This window comes from Chiloscyllium plagiosum, unplaced genomic scaffold (genome assembly GCF_037043375.1).
Source record: "Chiloscyllium plagiosum isolate Xiang-an unplaced genomic scaffold, Cpla_swu_hap1 HiC_scaffold_38, whole genome shotgun sequence".
NCBI classification, from domain to species: Eukaryota; Metazoa; Chordata; class Chondrichthyes; order Orectolobiformes; family Hemiscylliidae; genus Chiloscyllium; species Chiloscyllium plagiosum.
In genome coordinates this window covers 31,953,241-31,974,175 of record NW_028270176.1, presented here as the reverse complement: position 1 = coordinate 31,974,175, position 20,935 = coordinate 31,953,241, and the positions used below count along the sequence as shown (strand labels likewise).

General features: G+C 43.1%; 1 protein-coding gene across 1 annotated transcript; it reads right to left on the bottom strand.

Annotated features, from left to right (window-relative positions):
* Positions 1–1,089: 1,089 nt before the first annotated feature.
* LOC148139404 (putative G protein-coupled receptor 139) lies at positions 1,090–1,923 on the bottom strand. Its single transcript, XM_087980933.1, has one exon. The coding sequence runs from the start codon at positions 1,921–1,923 to the stop codon at positions 1,090–1,092; it is 834 nt and encodes a 277-aa protein (XP_087837059.1).
* Positions 1,924–20,935: the final 19,012 nt, after the last annotated feature.

The window sequence follows — 20,935 nt, the reverse complement described above, 5'->3', positions numbered from 1 at the left end:
TCTAACATTAAGGAGCAGTATTTTGTACTATTTTTTTTAAAAAAAGGAAACTCATTGCTGCACAAGTTCAAATTTTCAATTCTCAGCTTCAACTCAAATTTCTGAAACAAAAATACGAAAAGTCAATGCACAATTGGGGTGGCATGGTGGCTCAGTGGTTAGCATTGCTGCCTCACAGCACCAGGGATCTGAGTTTGATTTCCATCTCGGGTGACTGTCTGTGTGGAGTTTGCACGTTCTCCCTGTGTCTGCGTGGGTTTCCTCTGATTTCCTCCCGCAATCCAAAGATGTGCAGGTTGTGGTGGATTGGCCATGCTAATTTGCCCATCATGTTCGGTGCATTAGTCAGGGGTCAACATAGGTCTGGGTGGGTTACTTTTCAGAGGGTTGGTGTGGACTTGTTGGACCAAAAGGCCTGTTTCTTTACTGTAGGGAATCTAATTTAATCTAATAGTGAGGTGCAACCTGACTGACAGTACATTATCAAGGACCTCATTGCAGCCGAGTGATAGTGTCCTGGTAATAAAATGAAAAATTCCAATTTGTTATTCAAAATGTATCTGTAGCAGAATATAAAAAGTCAACAATGCAACATAATTAATATCTCACATTTAAGCCCAATCATCATAGATCATATTCACCCCATCACACACCATTCACAGACATCAATTGTACAAATCTATTGCTCCTAATTCATGCAGAGTGGGTCAGACTCATCAGAAATGCCAACAGCACCACACATAGAGGGATGTAAGGCTATGTGGTGCCACGTCTTTGATATTTGAATCATGTTTTGTATTAGCTATTTCAGAGTTTAGCAGCGGACTGATGGGGTTGTGTGTGTAAGGGAGGGTTGAATATTTTTATATTCACCAGCGCTCAGAAACTCTAATAGGGAACATTCATGAGCAACAGAGTTTGGAAATGCTTCCAGAATTGGACAATGTTGCATTCAGTAATGAGAGAAATATTCCCACCCTAAACTCAATACATGAGAGCTACATTGACGGAAGTTTAAATGCTTTAAGACCAGGAAATGTCCACGGAGGGATATGTATCACTGGGAAGCTGCAGATCCACCTGTGTTTGTTACTGAAATGCAGGGAGTGATTCACGGATGAGAGTGAAGGGGTATTTCAGAGCCCTCTTCAGCTCCTCTCTGAATTTACTCTGGGTCAGGGCATAAAGGGCAGTGTTTGTACAGGAGCTCAGGTAGAAGAGCATTGTCCCAGATATGTCAGCGATCATAACAGGATGGTCATAACTGGGGTAAAAATGGTTGTTAGTAATCTTCATCAGTAAGAAAATACTGACCTTAGGCATCCACAACAATATAAAACTGCCCGAGACAACAAACAGCAGGATGATGGATTTCCTCCTGTTGACCATCTCTGCATCTCCTCTCTGGTCCCTGTTACTGGGAGCTCGGAGACCCCTGCGTGCCCGATTTGCCAAGACAATGTGCCTGACGGTCAGAGCATTGAACAGCAGGATGAGGAGGTAGGGGTTCAATGGGTTCAGCAACTGGTGGAACCAGAAAAATGCCACCCATCCTGGCAAGGTGAAGAACTCTGGTCTGGTATTGCATCCCCAGGGCACACCATTCAATGTGTCATGTGGTTGGTACTTAAAGTAAAACGGGATGTTCCTGAAAATGTTCACCAGGCAAACAGTGCTTACCACGGCTTCTGCTGTTCTGGCAGAGCAATATCTGGCTTTCAGATTGTGGCAACAAATGACCACAAAGCGGTCAAAGGTGAAAGTGATGGTCAACCAGACAGAGCAGTCAATAGCAGCATAGGCCAACACAGCATTAACACTGCACACGGCTGGCTGGAACAGGAATGAGAGGGGGAAATATGTGGAAGCAAGTGCGTTGAGTATAATACCAAACAAAATGACCAGTAGATCGGCTGTTGCCATGGAGATTAAGTAGAGGGAAGCACCTTTGGTGATGCCGCACTTTCCCCGGAGGAGAATCATAATTGTCACCAAATCAGCTGCAAGATAAATTAAGAAGATTGTAGATATTGTGGATGATGATCAATGATTGACAAAGTGAACATTCATGTCCATGACAATTTTGGTGGCATAGTAGTAACCTCACCAGAGTAGCAACACAACATACATGGCTAATGATGTTTTTTTAAATGTTTGATTCAAATCCCATCATTACAAACAGTGAATTCTGAAATTGCTACTGTTTGGAAGGAAGATTCTAATGGCTGGCATGTAACAACTGCTGACTGTCTTAAAAACCCTTGAGGTTCACCAACATGTGGCTTTCCAAGGGCATTGTGCCATTCTCTGCCCTCTCTCAGGGACCCTGTCCTTTATTCCTTTCAATATAACAGTGTTATTCAGTGTAAAATACACCATTAACCCCATTGTTGTGACAAAGGGACACCCTGCCAGATCAATGCTGCCCCTCTATCATTGGATTTGTAACCCAGTAAAATTAAAACATCGAATGTTCTTCAATTTTGCTCAGGTGTTCTTAACCAGACCTTACTAGTCATATAGGTAGGACATCAAGCTTATACTTCAAGAAGAAAAAAATATTTTGCATAATGTAACTTTCACAGATCTCTTGGGCATTATAATTAATGTCTACAAATTAATCCCAACCTTTGGTAGACTGTACAGTCGCTAACATCATTGCAGGTTCAATAATGTCCTTATGATAATACAGTAAAAAAATGCACAATTATTATTCATATTGTCACTCTAATAGAACACATTTATTCAACAAGGCAATATAATCCCTAGCTACAATTTAAGCTCCACCATCCCTGATCATACACACCCATTGATGCACGCAAACAGAGATGGGATAAATGTTCTCGAGACTCAGGTTCAAATCCAGCCCTGGATTTTCAATTTAAAAAGAGTCAGCATTTAAGAATTTAATGATAACTATGAAATAATTGTCAAGAGTAAAAATAAATCTTGGTTATGCATGTATTGTTTTGAAAGAAAACAAACGTCCTTACCTTGTCTGGCCCACATGTGACTCCAGACCTGCAGCTATGGAACTGGCCATGAACTGGTAACTGCACAATAAATACTGGCCCAGTCAGTGCTGCTAACATTGAATTCATGAATTGGAAACTAGCTCATCATTTAGGCCAGTCAATAGCAGGAGTTACTGGATAAGATCTGCTTCCATTTTTCAGTTGTCTATCACTTAAACTGCACCAATACTTCTCATCCATAATCGCATCGCTCATCTACACAATATGTTTCCGTAGTATTCAGAATATTCAACTATTGTTTCGCACAGACATGTTGGGCCGAAGGGCCTGTTTCTGTGCTATACTGCTCCATGTTTGAAAACTAACCACTGAGTGAGTGATTCTCTCTTATTCTCTCATCCAAAGCTGTATCTTACACAAGGCTCCTTCAATGATTGTGTTTTATATGATGGCATACCCATCAGAGATTGACAGAATTATAGAGCACAGAAGGATCCCAATCCACTCATACTGCTGACTCAGGAAAGAAATATTCAATTGGACTCACAATCTCACTATGCCAATCCTTCCTTACAATTTTTGTTTTTGATTTTGACCTTTTCCTGGTAACTGCACAATAAATACTGGCCCAGTCAGTGCTGCTAACATCGAATTCATGAATTGGAAACTAGCTCATCATTTAGGCCTATTCAAAACTTCCTTAGAAATTGTTCCCCTTAAGAGCACCTCAGCAGCATTGATGCAGAAAGGGAATTCAAATTATCCCGGCTTACTGTGTGGAATCTAATTCCACCTCTGGCTCTTTCAAGAACCCGTTCCTCTGGCAAAAGAATGGTCCTGTCATGGAAACACCTCTCGCCTTTTATTGAGCACCATCATAACTTAAATCATCTCCAATACATTCCCACCATCTCTCACAGCTCTCACGTCAATGCACAACTTCTTTCACCTACTCACCCCACTGAAGATTCTCACCCTTCACACAATTATCTCTCTGAGTATAATGTATGAAACATTGCAGAGATATAATGTCCTTGCTCCCCACTTTTGGGATTAACACCACTAGGCTTTTGATTTTGCCTGAAACGTCGATTTTCCCGCTCCTCAGATGCTGCCTGACCTGCTGTGCTTTTCCAGTACCACTCTAATCTTGAATCTCTTGATTTCAAAGTCAACTTTCTAATGACTAACCATTAAAAATAGACAGAGTACCATAAATTAAGAAGGTAAGATGATCTCCTCACCTGGAAGACTGACGATTGCAAGGCCTTTTAAGAAAACAAACAGAATCTCTAAAATTATTGGTTGTTGCATGATGTGTGCCTCTATTCGTTGAGTCTACAGGTCAAGTTCAGAAACTGAATTGTAAATGGTTCTTTATGTACACAGTATGATAAACCCCCTGTGACATAGTCCATGTTATTCCAGTGTACTGAGCAGGCTCATTAAGCAAATTCCTGTGACATTGCACATTCCCTCTATGCTGGCCGTTTGAAAATAGAAATGGAACAAATTATAATCTCTCCCCTTTCATGAACAAATAAGTGCATTTGTTTTTCACTGCTGCTTTGGAAATGCTTGGTTTAGGAAATGGGTTATTCGAATTTCGCTTCTTATGTCAGTCACTGGACGGGTTACTGTGGGTGTAGTGACTGAAGCCCAGAGTTGTGTGAATTTGGTACACTCTTCCCCTTGACATTGTGGGCAGCGACTAAATTCTAGGCACTAAACCCAGAGAAATATTGTATCAGATCCCACTGTATCAGATCCCACTGTAGAAAGTTACCATTTCAGAGACAACAATCTCATTTACTCAAGAAATGTGAGAGTAAGATCCGCTCACTCCAGAACAGGTCTCCAATGCAACTGACACAATTAATGGCTCCATCTAAAATAAAGTTGACTTTTCCTCGAAATCTCCCTTTAGAAAACCAGCCTTCCTTTTCTCCCAGAGTTCCGTTCAGTTCTCGCCCATGTTGAAGCTCAGATGGTGATGTTTTGGTTGAGTGAGTGTGGCAAGGCATGTAAAGCCATGATTTGTCGAACAAGGCGAGGGACGGAATGGCTATGGTGTGACAGAATGGGCTCAGAGGGCTGAATGGACTTCTCCTTTGATGTCTTTCACCTTTTATACCTGAGCAAGTGAGGAACCGCCTCACATCACAGATTGGCCAACTGTGGTAAAATGTAAGTGGCAAGGAATGAAACATTGCACACAGCAATGAGATTCCTCACCCTACACACAACAGTCAGTGGGTATCAGTTAAAACAAGAATGAATCAACAACGTGATAATGTCCAAGCTGATTGTACTATGGAACAAGGCCAATCCCAGAATGAAAACTGAATTGATAGATCATCTTGAAACATAAAACATAGGGGCATGGGTAGTCCATTCATCCCTTCAATTCATTGTCAATCCCATTTGATATGATCATGGCTGATCATCCAACTTGCTCCCCTGTTCCTGCTTTCTCCTCATACCCTTAGATCCATTTAGCGCTAAGAACTATACCTGACTCCATCTTGAAAACATTCAATCTTTTGCCCTCCACAGTTTGCTTTAATAAAGAATTCCAGAAGCTTACCACACTGTGGTCGAAGACACTTCTCCTGGTCTCAGCCCTAAATAGTTTACCCCGTGCCTTTAGACTGTGACCTCAGTTTTGGAATAATTAATTTTTGGCGTTCATTAATCTCGCGGTTTATCACTGCGACGCAGCAACACACGGCATCATGGGCTTTATCGACAATAGAAGTTTATTGGAAAACAGAGAAAAAAAACACATATTTAGCACAGAAGGCAGGTTTTCATGAGCTTAAAATTAGATATATTCAACAATATTTGCAAAACTGTCCATGACTGGAGACTCATGCAAAGAGAAATCACACACCACTGATACCTCTTTCAGTTTCTCATTGACTAGTTCCTGCTGGAGTCTTTCCCATGTCTATGGAGACGGCTTCACGATTGTTTTTGGGACCAGGTGGAATGATATTTTCACACAGCTATTCGGTTCTGAAGTTTCTCACGTCTAATGACTGGCGTTTTTTTCATCCAGTTTCTCAGGAATCTCCACAAACAGTTTCAGGAACTGAAGGTGAAACAGCTGGGGAAAGTGTTTGAAAATTTGGAAGGTGTTACCTAGAAAGGTAGGGGTACACATGCTGTAGGAGGTTACAGAGATAGGGAGGGGGTATAAGGGCTAGAGGAGGTTGCAGAGATAGGGAGAGGATGTAAGGGCTGGATGAAGTTATAGAGATAGGGAGAGGGTATAGAAGCTGGAGGAGTTTACAGTGATAGAATGCGATGTTGGGGTTGATAAAGGTTTTAGAGAGAGTTGGGAGTGTTGGGAAAGGAGGAATTGACAGAGTTAGGGAGGGGTGTAGGGGCTGTATGAGATGACAGACTTAGAGAGGGTTGTGGGGACTGGAAGAAGTAACAGAGGTGGGGGATGTTGGGGTTGGAGGAGGTTACAGAGACAGGGAGAGGTGTAGGAGCTGGAGGGGTTGCAGTGATAGGGAGGATGTGTAGGGGCTGGAGATAGGGAGGGTTTTAGGGGCGCACGGAGATTTCAGAGACCGGGAGAAGTTCACGGATGCTTACTCTGCTATCCAACTCAGTCCCCTGTTCCAGGTTTGTCCCTAAACCCTGTGAGCCATTAGCCCTGACAGGAACATTGAATATTGGAGCTTGAGGAGAGTGATGTGGATCACCTTGTGTCAGTTTGCAATCCCATGGTGCATTTCATTGTCCATTGAGGCTGGAAAAAGTCACATGATATTGAAATACTGTTAAAATTTGGAGACAGACAATTGGATTACATCATCTTCCCTCCCTCTGTATTCACAATGCAGTAAAATTAAATCATTCAAAGACTGTCAAAATTGACACAAGGCTTCCTAACCAGCCTTTTAAATAGCCATTTCAGACTCTGCGAATAACTAATTCCAGACACTGGTTTGTATGGCAAACAAAGGTTTAGCAATTTATTATCAAAGGGGCAATGTTAACAGAGTAAATATAAACAGCAAAGTAATCCACTTGGTCTACATTTTAAACCCCAATAGCTTTGTTTTCAGTCTCATTCACACAGTAGACAGACAAATTAACACACCGCCCCGTGGCCCAACATTTCAACTCCCCCTCCCACTCTATCGAGGACATGGAGGTCCTGGGCCTCCTTCACCGCCTGGAGGAAGAACGCCTCATCTTCCGCCACGGAACACTTCAACCCCAGGGCATCAATGTGGACTTCAACAACTTCCTCATTTCCCCTTCCCCCACCTCATCCTAGTTTCAAACTTCCAGTCCCCTTGACTTGTCCGGACTTGTCCGACCTGCTTAGTTCCTTTTCCACCTATCCACTCCACCCTCTCCTCCCTGACCTATCACCTTCATCTCCTCCTCCACTCACCCATTGTACTCTATGCGACTCTCTCCCCACCCCTACCCTCCTCTAGCTTATCTCTCCACGCTTCAGGCTCTCTGCCTTTATTCCTGATGAAGGGCTTTTGCCCGAAACGTCGATTTTGCTGAAACTCCTCGATGCTGCTTGAATTGCTGTGCTCTTCCAGCACCATTGATCCAGAATCTGGTTTCCAGCATCTGCAGTCATTGTTTTTACCCAGACAAATTAACACTGTTCAGGGATACATTAAAGAACGTGAGAAAACTGGCCAGATTATTTCAGTGGTTCACAGGATGGTTCATGGGCATGGATGATGGTTTCTTGCTTGACTTTTTGAAGATGTGGATCAGACTCTCCTTTACAGTTCACTCAGATAAAGACAGTCATATTTATAACTTTGTTTTCTGTTCTCTGAGTGCAAAAGAGCTGATTAAGGAAGTTAGGCAGGAAGATTTCAAATCTTTGCCCAACAGCGCCAATAGCCAGATTAACAGAAACACAGTCCAAACCCAACCCAACGTGTGACCACGCCCTGACAGACTGACTGTCTCCTCCATGATATCACAGTTACCATTCAACACCTGCACTCTGCCTGAGATAAGGTCTTTTCCAGACTTGCTGGAACCAATTCCTGGAGAGTGACCTCATCAATAACCAACTTCTGTTATCTGTTTCACAAAGATGGCAGTTAGGGGCTCTCCCTTCATTGTACAAGATAATGTGAAAGTAGATGAATTGTCTAGAATGTGAAACCAATTAATTAAGTTAACAACTTAAAGGAAGGTGATAAAAGACTATAAAGACAACAGGGATGATTCAGTGCCAATGGAGGGAGGTTTTGCTTTCTGTTGTCTGTGTGTCAGACACTTGGTGAAGCAATGCATCTTGGGAAATGTGCTTCATCTCACTTTAGGGGGGAGGCATGTAAAGACACTTTTACTTTTATTATTGTCTGTGGACCAAAAATGGGGCAAAACGTTGCTCGATAAAGAAGAAAACTGTATTAAATCCTGCTCAGTGTTAAAATGATTAGTGGAGCATATTGACAGTTTTATATACATTGTTGTCTTTTGGGGCAGCAAGAGAGTGTCTCAAAAACCTTTTGTGTGTGTGAGAGAGTCTGTGTGTGTGTGTGTGAGAGAGACTGAGCATCTGTCTGCGTAAGACAGACAGAAAGTGTGTGCGTGCACGAATCTGTGTACGTTTGTACTTGTATGTGAGGGAGAGGGTATGTTCAGGGCAAGACACCATTTGATTGGTTTTTAATCAGCACCAGTTGTTGTGTGTTCAGGAGAGCTCAGCACATTGACAATCTCTTGTTTGTTTCCTGGGCAGGTCAGTGCAGCCAAGTGTGTGGAGAATACAGGGAATTGGATATTTGTGCACAATTGGGCAATGTGGTGCTTTCATCAAATGTTCACGTTTTTGAGAACTTGGTGAATAGTGGAGCTGGATTTCCAGTGCACTTCAGTTAGACCACAGCGAGAGTATTGTGTGCAGTTCTGGAATCCACATGATAGGAGGGGTGTGTTTACACTGGAGATGGTACAGAGGGAGATTTACCAGCATGTTGTCTGGGCTGGACAGAGTTTCAGTTCTGTGGAGAAATTGGACAGAGTGGGTTTCTTTCCTTGGAGCAGAGGTGACTGAGGGGAGATATGATTAAGATGTGTAACTGTATAAGGGACACAGACATAAGAGACAGGAAGAGGCTTTCCCCATTGATTGGAGGCATGGATAACCAGGGAGATAGATTTGAGGTTGAGGCAGGTTGTTCAGATGGGATGTGAGGGAAATGCTCTCACATAGAAGTGGGAAAGTGGAACTCACTGCCTGTGACAGTGGGAGAGGCAGAGACCCTTGGAACATTGTAGATGTGCACTTACAATGACGAGATGTTCCAGGATATCGAGCAAGTGCTAGAAAATGGCATTAGAATAGTTAGGTGGTTGTTTTGACCAGTGTAGACTCAATGTGCTGTGCTGTAGAGATGATGAATGCCCCATAGAATCAAAAATGTTACTGCCCAATCTCCTAATTTCTTTAGCCCCTTCATTTCTGCCTCTCGCTGCAATTTCTTCCAGCCTCACGATGCTGTAATGTTCTTGGCCACTTCTGGCCTTTGCAGACTTGTTCCTCCAACTCTGCCACCCTACCCACCTACTTTTATGTTTTACTCAGTCACAGGATATGGGTATCACTATCTGGGACAGCATTTATTGTTCATCATCCCTGAGGATGGGCGACAGACTACATAGAGTGTGCTCCTATCTCTCTCTCTCTCTCTCCATCTGTCCTTTCTGTGCAGGGAACTAAACCAAGATAACTGAGTAGCTGACAGCTCTCCCTCACCTCTCCTCTGCTCTCCCTGAAAACCCCCTGTTGAAAGGGACAATTGAACCCCACTTTCAGAGACCCAGAAAGGGTGAATTCTGAAGCCCACTGGTGTGGCATGTCATTCAGTCAGATGGTGCTGCTCAATTTTCCTCATTCACCCTTTGTCTGTTTGTACAAGAGAATTGTGCCCGTGCTAACAATGCATGATGCAATTCATTCCCAGCATGGTTCGTGATTGGGGGTAGTGTTTCCGAATCCCCACTCGACCTGATTGATGTATTTTATGATGTTAGCCCTTCAGTACACTTGGCTCAAATGTTAAGATTCCATGCTCCACCCACACAACCGTTCCTGTTTCCCCCTTTCCACACACATAATCCCATCCTTTACCTCCTCCTGTCATTCAGCTGAATCCACACTGTACATCCTCCAAAGGCTAGTACCGTCTTCCTGAGGAGCGGTCCCGCACACAGTGATGAACTTACACAGATCAAGTGTAACCATGGGTTTATCAGACTGAAGCCTAACTGGGTTCCCTTTCCATTCCAAACACCCATTGAGGAAGGATGGCACTGCTCTGACCATTTTGAATGTTTCTCTGCTTCCTTACTCTGATTGTCACACACAGTTAGATGTATCTGCTTTCTTGGTACAACATTGAAGCTCTCGTTCTGTCGGAACTACCAGAACCGACCTTTCTGTAACACAAGGCATTTCTGCCATTAGTGGGCGGCACGGTGGCACAGTGGTTAGCACTGCTGCCTCACAGCGCCAGAGACCCGGGTCCAATTCCCGCCTCAGGCAACTGACTGTGTGGAGTTTGCACGTTCTCCCCGTGTCTGCGTGGGTTTCCTCCGGGTGCTCCGGTTTCATCCCACAGTCCAAAGATGTGCAGGGCCAGGTGAATTGGCCATACTAAATTGCCCGTCGTGTTAGGTAAGGGGTAAATGCAGGGGTATGGGTGGGTTTCGCTTCGGCGGGTCGGTGTGGACTTGTTGGGCCGAAGGGCCTGTTTCCACACTGTAATATAATCTAATCTAATCTAATCTAATCATTAAATCGCACGATGAGTCAAAATTTCAGGTGCTACATCAGTATAAAACTGAATTTTTGTGACGAACTTTAAATATCCTGCTCGTTTACCTCATCAATTCCTTCATAACTGTTCCGTGTTCATTACATTAACATTCCCAGTCTGTACCTGAACACCAAACCATACAGTATCAATGGTGGTTTTCCACTTGAATTTGCATTCTTGCCCTTTATCCTGATAAGTGCAAGACAATAACTGCAACAAAGTACTTTCTTTTTTAATGCTAATTTGATGAGCCGATCCATCATTTGCCATTATGCAGAACACTGAATCCATGCTTCAAAGAGTAAAACACAAAATCACTAGCAGATCTGTCCAGTGTGTGTATTAACTCGACTGGAACAATCTTAGCAACTCAGTGATATGAACAAGTACACAACTGTTGCTGAATGTGCCATGATATTGGGTTCCATTGGAATTGGAATCATTGCACCTGGGTGTTGCGTTGATCTCGAACAGAGTGAGTTCAGGTGTGTGAAAGCTGCATGAGCTGAGCTCAGTTGAGTTCCAAAAGACTCAGTTGGATGGGGATGGGTTGAGTTGGACTCCAATTGATGGAGCAGCAATGGGCTCGGTTGAAATCCATGTGATTGCTTCATTGTTTTATTCAGTGGAAGATTGCTACATTTTGACATTGATTAGAAAGGTATTTCATGTTCATTTTAAAATCTGAGAAATAAAATGTTTCCCATTATTTTAAGATCATTTCAATTGCAAGTACTATTTCTGAGCTCCTTAATACACAATGCACCGTTGAAAACATCCTCTTGAGAAGTTAAAGGACAGCAGTCTGTTGCTGTCCCTTAATTCCAGGGTGTGAGCCCTCCATGGACAATAATATATTGAGTAACTGATGTGAAACAAAACTGAAAGAAAGTAGGAAATTAACAAAAAATAATAATAATGAATGCTGTCAGAAAAGGATTTGGAAAACAACCACAAGTATTTTTTTTAAGGAACATTCCTTAGGGATGGCTGTTTACAATCCTTTTACATCTCCACATGGAATAAACCAGTGTTGTGGAACTGTACTATGTAATGGGGATGGGGTTGAGGAGAGTGCTGAATAGATTTGAACTAACATGAGACATCCCACACGGTATTTACGATCATGTATAAGGGAGTGTTGATTCTTATCCCAGGAGCTCAGTTCAGACTCCAAGCCCTGCGCGAGAGTTAATGAATGAGATCACCCAACATTAACAATGCAAGGACCAATAATTCTGCAGATTTTATTCGCTTTCTTCCATTTCTTTGCAATTGTCTGTGTTCCAGGTGAGGAGATCTTCCCCGTTACTAAATGTGGGGTTTATAGTTCTGTCTGTGTTTTATGGTGAGATATTTGATGGATTAGTTTGGAAGTGGGATGTGGATGGACTGATTGAAGGAGTGACCTTGGGGACGCTGCAGTGCCATGTTACTGGAATGTTACCAGGAGTGAGAATCTTCAGTTGTATGAAGAGAGGAAAGAGGTTGCCCAGTGTCCTTGGAAGTGAAAATGATGGGGGATGCAGGGATGGCGGGATAGAGAGTATGGGCAGAATAAACCCCAAAACCTGAAGAAATTACCCCGGAGCCTGCTTCACCAATAAATCGGATCTTGGATGATCCTAGATTCCTCACATCCTGCTCTTCCCCTATTACCCTTGATTCCACGACTGATCAAGAATCTCGTAAGGCAGCCTAAAATATACAAAAGATTTTTTATATCCCACAGCTATCAATGGCAAAGATTTTGAAAGACTCACAACCCACTGAGGGAAGACATCCCTCCTCATTTTAGTGTTAAATTTCAGCTTCTATATTCTGAGAATGTGCGCTCTTGTCCTCGAGTCTCCCATGAGGGGAAACATAATCTTAGCATTGACCCTGTCCAGCCCCTTAAGAATCCTCATTTTTTTCAATGATGTCACCTCCCAGTCTTCTTAACTTCAGTGACTACAGTCTTAACCTGTGTAATCTTTGCCCACAAGACAAATCCTCCAGGGATCTTGCTACAGTACCTTTCTGAACTGCCTGTAATGAAATGATAAATAATGGGACCAAATCTTCTTACATTTCTCCAGATGTTGTCTCCCCAGAACCTTGTTCAGTTGCAGTAAGAATTCCCTACTCTTATACTCCAACCCCCTGGAAGTCAGGGACAAATTCCATTGACCTTCCTGATGATCTGCTGCCCCTGTCTGCCAGCTTTCTGTGTTTGATGTACAAGTCTCCCCAAGCTCTTTGGCGTTGTAGTTCTCTGCAGTTTTCAATGTTAGAAATGATTAAAATTACGAGAACAAGTCTAAGGGAAATGATGATTCCTGTAGCAGAACTTTGATTAACCAGAAGACAGAGAGTGTGCACAGCTGTAAAAAGGGCAAGGTTTGGAAATAGGTTGTATCTTGGGGCAGTGACAATGCTTTGATTTGAATTCTGTCCCTGAGAAGGTGCTAAATGGAAGGAGGTTACTGTGAACACTTTTAAAAAATGGAAATTTGATAACCTCAGATCCATGCAGAGCCTTCAGAGAATTGCACCTCCTCCATGGATCAGAAACGAGCTGGGAAGATTTTACACAGCTGCTTCATCTGATAAATGGTGTTGTGAGAGCAACTAAGTGAAATGTTTCCAGTGACAGGAAAGTTGGAAGCAGAGGGAATCAATTCTACACAGTTCTTACGCGGACCAGAGTTGGAATGAGATTTCCACTTCCAGCTGTGAGTTGTTGTCAGTTGGATTCACTGACTGAGCAGGTGCCGGAGAGAGATGAGTGCTGGCAATTTTATGAAGAGTACGGGGTAAGAATGTGAAAACATTAAACTCACAGGTCAAACAGTAAAGTTGAGGGAATGGTGATAGAGAGAGGGATAATATCCAATAATCTCACTCAATCTTTATTATTCCATCAGCTGATGCAATCCCATGGAATGGTGAACACTTGTGTAATTTATAACATTGTAGGAATGAACAATGGAATCCAAATCTGACAGAATGAATTAGCCTTTGTGGTGAGTCCTACATGTGACGCTGTCAATGATATAAAGCTAACTGGCCAACCTGCAGACTGGAAGGGATTGTTAAATAGAATACAATGGACATGAACAAATGAGCTTTGAAGGAACAGTGTTTCATGGTAGTGAGTGGTTAGAGATTGGAATGTACTGCTGAAGGGAATGGGAGAGAGGAGTTCAATCTGGGCAACCCACACGGAATTTGGTTTTCATTCTGAAGTGGAAGAATGTGCAGGACTATGGTAACACCAGTGTGTACCATCCACAAGATGCACCACAGAAATATCCCCAAGGCTCCTTCGACAGCACTTTCCAAAGACATGGACACATCCATCTAGAAGGATGAGGGCAACAGATACATGGGAACACCACCCCCTGAAAGTTCCCCGACAAGCCACTCCCCATCCTGACTTGGAAACCTATCGCTGTACCTTCAGTGCCCCTTGCTCAATATCCTGGAATTCCCTCACTAACAGCATTGTGGGTCAACATACAACACACGGAGTACAGAAAATCTAGAATTACAGCTCACCCCCACCTTCTCATGGCCAATTCATTGGCAATTATCACTGGACCAATCAACAATACCCTCATCTCTTAGTGAATAAAAAAAAATCTCAGTGTCCTGTTATACAATGAATTTTACGCTCTATATCTTCTCTGGGTAAGGAAATCTTTTACAATTAACATGCAGTTTTATTGGTTAATGCCTGATGTATTTTCGCTGCTCGATACTCTCTCTTCCACTGAGGGAACTCATGGTTAGCAGAGCAACAATATTGGATCTTTGCACAATCCCATCAATCACCATTAATTCAGAATCTACACTTCAATTTTGTAGAGCAAGAACCTAATTCCATTTTGTTAATAATTTTAAGCACACCAATCAGAAAGGAGATTGAAGTGAGAGACCTACTTTCATTTACTTTGCAATGTCCATTTTGTTCTGAATGACTTGTGTTTCATGCAAAGAGTGCTGTGGGAAAAAAAATATAATGGACTGTTCACCACGGACAGCCCATATCCTTATTTATGTTGTACACTAAGAGAAAGGGCTAATCATATTCAGGTCCAATGTTCCAATATCTATCATCACTCCTTGCTAATATAAATCAGAAGGGAAGTGGGAGAACTTAGATTAACCAGAGGACAGAGAGTGTGCACAGCTGGAGAAAAGGCAAGGATTGGAAATAGGTTGTATCTTGGAGCAGTGACATTGCTTTGATTTGAATTTTCTCCCTGAGAAGGTACTAAAAGGAGGAGATTGCTGTCATTCCAACACATCACAGGGATTTCTCAGAAGTGATTGCACCTTCTTTCCATTCTCAATCATGATTATATTGACTAGTATCTGTGGTTATTCATTCTGTGCACGTTTACCTTGCTTTACAAATGAGACTGCTCTGTGGAACCACTTGAAATGTGGGAATTTTGACAGGGGCAGAACACGCCTCATAAACCTTATTGAATTCTTTGAGGAAGTGATGAAACACATTGATGAAGGTAGAGCAGTGGATGTGGCGCACATGGATTTTAACAAGGCATTTGATCAGGTTCCCCACAATAGACTCATTCAGAAAGTAGTCGAAGAGGGTGGTGCTGGAAAATCACCAGTCAGGCAGCATCTGAGGAGCAGGAGAATCGAAGTTACGGGCATAAACCGTTCATCAGGAGTGATCATAACTGCCCAACCGGCTGTGCTTTTCTAGCATCACACTCTTCAACTCTGATCTTCACCATCTGCAGTCCTCACTTTCTCCTCATTCAGAAAGTAAGAAGGCAGGGGATGCAGGGAAATCTGTCTGCCTGGATACAGAATTGGCTGGCCCATTGAAGACAGAGTGTGGTAGTAGATGGAATGTATTCAGCCTGTAGCTCGGTGACCAGTGGTGTTCCACAGGGATCGGTTTGATTAGATTAGATTCCCTACAGTGTCCTGCTTTTTGTGATTTTTATAAACTGTTTGGATGAGGAAGTGGAAGGGTAGGTTAGTAAGTTTGCCACTGATGAGAAGGTTGGTGGAGTTGTGGATAGTGTGGAGGGCTGTTGTAGGTTGCAACAGGACATTGGCAGGATGCAGAGCTGGGCTGACAAGTGGCAGATGAAGTTCAATCTGGAAAAGTGGGAAAAGTTATCTTTGGAAGATCAAATTTGAATGCAGAATATGGGATTAAAGACAGGATTCTTGGCAGTGTGGAGGAGTGGAGGGATCTTGGTGTCCATGCCCATAGATCCCTCAAACTTGCCACCCAAGTTGATAGGGTTGTTAAGATGGCATATGGTGTGTTGACTTTCATTACAGGAGGATTGACTTTAAGAGCATCGAGTTTATGCTGAAGCTTTTCTCATTGGCACAAAGAAGGATGAGAGGTGACTTGATAGAGGTGTACAAGATGATGAGAGACATGGATAGACTGGGTAACCAGAGGTGTGTTCCCAGGGCAGCAATGGCTATCACAAGGGGGCATAATTTTAAGGTAGTTGGAAGAAGGTTTAGGGGAGGTGTCAGAGGCAGAATCATTACACAGAGAGCGGTGCTTGTGTGGAATGCACTGCCAATGGTAACAGTAGAGTCAGACACTTTAAGGACATTTAAGCAGCACTTGGACAGGCACATGGATGAAAGTAAAATGATCTTAGAGTTTGATCTTAGAGTAGGATAAAAGATTGGCACAACATTGAGGGAGGAAGAGCCTGGACTGTGTTCTACTTTTCTATGTTCTATTTTGCAAGTCGCTCACAGAATTGGGTATTGAGGATTTATAACTCCCAGTCAGTTTAGCGTTATCAACCTAGTCCAGGTGCTTTAGATCGATGGGTTACATAGTTTGGATTTCAAGATTCTGTGTTCAGAGCAAACTCCAGAATTTCAGCACATTTCTAAACCGTATCCTGCCGAGCAGTACTGATCATGTCCTCATCAGTCTGAGATGCTGATTCCACATGCAGCATCAAGCTACTTCGGATTGCTTTCTCGAATATTAAACATTCAAAGGCATCAGTGATCCTTGGTTACTTCAATCAGCATCACGTACAGAAACAACGAGTACGGTCTATAATTCTGTTTGTGGGAACTTGGTCAATCTTGGTTATACTTTTCCTTAATTCCAAAATTTATCATGTTTCACACATGCACTGTAGGTGGTAAAGTCTTTTCAGGCGCCTGGTCATTGTAAATTTGAAAACGTCTCAGTTGTTGTTGTTGTAAAGACGTTCCTGTTCTTGATGTCAGTGCTGATAATGGCAGTTGTGACAATGCTGTCATTTTAAAAAGGTTTGAGAACATGCAACATAGAACCTAGAACGGTCCAGCACAGTATAGTCCCTTCACCCTGCGATGTTGTTCTGAGCATTTATCTTAATCTGAGGTCAACCTAACCTACACACCCCTCAATTCACTGCCATCCATGTGCTTGTCCAGCAGTTGCTTAAATGTCCCAAATGTCTCTGACTCTACCAGCAAATTTTGCAGTGCATTCCACACACCCACCACTCTCTGCATAACGAACCTACCTCTGACATCACCATATTACCTTCCTCCAATCACCTAAAAATATGAGCCGTTGTGACAGCTATTCCTGCCCTGGGAAAAAGTCTCTGGCTATCTATTCTATCTATACCTCTCATTACCTGTACACCTCTACCAAGTCACCTCTTCCTTCTTCTCTCCAGTGTGAAAAGCCCGAGCGAAATCAACCTCACTTTATAAGACAAGCCCTCCAATCCAGGCAGCATTCTGGTAAACCTCCTCTGCACTCTTTCTAAAGCCTCTACATGCTTCCAATAATGATGCAACCAGAAGTGAATACGATATTCCAAGTCTAACAAAGTCTAACAAGGGCTTTATAGAGCTGTAACATAACCTCCCAGCTCTTAAACTCAATCCCCCTGTTAATGAAAGCCAATACACCATAAGCCTCCTTAACAATCCTATCAACTTGGGTTGCAACTTTCAGAGATCTATGTATGTGGACCACAAGAGCCTACTGTTCTTCCACACTCCCGAGAATCCTCCCGAGAACTCTGTGTTCAGCATTCAAATTCAACGTTTGAAAATGAAGCACTTTGCATTTATCCAGGTTGAACTCCATCTGCCACTTCTCAGCCCAGTTCTACATTGTACATTGCAACAGCCCTCGACACTATCTATAACACCATCAACTTTTGTGTCATTGGCAAACTTACTAACCCACCATTCCACTTCTGTGCTTGGATTTTTTGCAGAGAGACTGGAAAGGCAGAGGTGCCGAAGAGTTAAGTTTAACAATGGAAGGCGAGAGGCTAGTTCTCCCAGTTCAGGTTTTTTCTCATTTTGTAACTGTAGCAGTCACATGAAAGGTTAGAAGCTTGAGTAAAGGATACCTCTGCCGTTCTCTGAAATATCTTTCTGGATGCTGTTCCCTCCTGCCTGAAAGAATCTGTGTTTAAATTTCCCTTTGTGCCAAGGGGTGTGTTTATGGGATGTTACTAGATTGGAACAGTTAATTAGTTCTATTGTGTGCCAGGTTGTTAGGTTTTCCAATAGTTAACATATTCTAAATTCTGCTTTCTTTTGTTCAGGTTTCAATGGTAGTTTTTAAATAAATTCTGTTTTATTTTAAGCCGAGGGGTTTGACCAGCTGCATCACACCTGGAATATTCACTTCACATCTCCATTTAAAATGAGAAAAAGATAGGGTATAGGCTACCTTGTCTAAATGTTTTCAGTGGGTCTGGCCTGGTCCAAAACAAGGGGAATGTTGACAATCACACACCTGGAATAATGTTTCAATCTGTCTTCCAGCAAATTTATTGACAATTGTGATCCTCTCTCGTGGAAACTGTGGCATCACCAAAGGTATATCTATCTACCTGATTTCCATGGCAACAGCGGATCTCCTGGTCATTGTATTCAATGTAATACTCAAAACTCTTGGTTTCAAATATTTCCCAGTTTCCTTCCTGTTTTACACAGGAATGTGCAAGTTTAACGTCATCATGGGCTATGCTGCTATTGACTGCTCCGTCTGGTTGACCATCGCTTTCACTATTGACCGCTTTATGGCCATTTGTTGCCACAATCTGAAAGCCAGATATTGCTCTGCCAGAACAGCAGCCTTGGTGGTGACCATTGTCTGGTCAGTGAGCATTTTGAGGAACATTCCATTTTACTACAAATACAAATCTTTGGGCACATGGGGTGGTGTACCCTGAGGCTGTGGCATCAGACCAGAGTTCTATACCTTGCCAGGATGGGTGGCATTTTTCTGGTTCCACCAGTTGCTGAACCCATTGATCCCCTACCTCCTGATCCTGCTGTTCAATGCTCTGACCGTCAGGCACATCATCTTGGCAAACCGGGCACGCAGGGGTCTTCGAGCTCCCAGTAACAGGGACCAGAGAGGAGATGCAGAGATGGTCAACAGGCGGAAATCCATCATCCTGCTGTTTGTTGTCTCGGGCAGTTTTATATTGTTGTGGATGCCCAAGGTCAGTGTTTTCTTACTGATGAAGATTACCAACAACCATTTTTACCCGAGTTATGACCATCCTGTTATGATCGCTGACATATCTGGGACTGTGCTCTTCTACCTGAGCTCCTGTACAAACACTGCCCTTTATGCCCTGACCCAGAGTAAATTCAGAGAGGAGCTGAAGAGGGCTCTGAAATATCCCTTCACTCTCATCCGTGAATGTATCCCTACATCAAAGTAAGGAAAGTGACTGAGACTGAAGCACCCCACACAGTTTGTGCCCATCTCTGAGTTCTCTCCAATCTTCACCTCTCACCTGAATTCCCCTGTTTTTCTCCACGTAAAGAGATGAAGAGGCGAAATTGTCTACTTGAGCCATGGGACGTGGAAAACTTCCCTCACCTCCTTTTCTCTCCTTCACAAAACATTGGGGATGCTTCTGTCCATGTCTGAGAGAGTACTCAGGGGGAAAGAAATAAAAGTGAAGAAAAATACATCTTGTGGGCATTGTGTCTTTGTTTGACTTCTATACTTTCACAAATTTGCCATCCTATTTCGTGTAGACACAACCTGAAGAAAAATGCATGTTATGAATGTTGTGTCTTGATCTTCCTTGATTCCCTTTACAAATGTCAGATGAATTACAATCAAGCACACTCAAAATATTCACCAGGAAACAAATCATTTAATGCTTAATATGATACGTTCAACATGAGACAATTCATGGAAGCTATTTCTCCCCTCAAACATTCATAATTTGTCCACATCTCTCTTTTTACTTCAGCCTCTGATCTTTGGGTATGTGTTCTCCAGCGCAGCCTTCGAGATAAACAACAACACAGAATTGCCAAGCAGAAACTGAGAGCTAAGTCCTGTAACCATGCAGAAAACCTCAACTCTGATCTTGGGTTCATGTCACATTGAACATAACCCCACTATACTGTTCTATGTCTGTAAAATCTTCCTTTTGAGATACCTGATTCGGTTCCCTACAGTGCAGAAACAGACCCTTCAGCCCAAAAAGTCCACAATGACCCACCAAAGAGTAACCTACCCAGACCCATTCCCCTGCCGCGTATGTACCCCTGACTAATGCACCTAACACAATGGGCAATTCAGCATGGCCAATTCACCTGACCTGCACGTCTTTTGGATTGTGGGAGGGAACTGGAGCATCTGGAGGAAACCCGGGCAGAGAATGTGTAAACTCCAGATAGACAGTGGCCTGAGGCTAGAATCAAACTTGGGTCCCTGGTGCTATGAGGCAGCAGTGCTAACCACTGAGCCACCATGATGCCCCCAAGGTTACGCATTACATAGAATCTTACAGTCCTTCGGCCCAACAACTTCACAGTGACCCTCCGAAGAGAAACCCACCCAGACCCATTCCACTATATCCTATATTTAACCCTGACTGATACACCGAACCTATATATCCCTGAAAACTATGGGACAATTTAGCGTGGCCAATTCACCTATCCTGCACACCTTTGGACTGTGGGATGGGACCGGAGCACCTGGAGGAAACCCATGCAGACACGGGGAGAATGTGCAAACTCCACACAGGCAGTCACCCGAGGTGGGAATCGAACCCGGGTCCCTGGCGCTGTAAGGCAGCATGGCGAGCCACTGAGCCACCGAGCCAGTTAATTCCAGATTTTTAGTGTTGG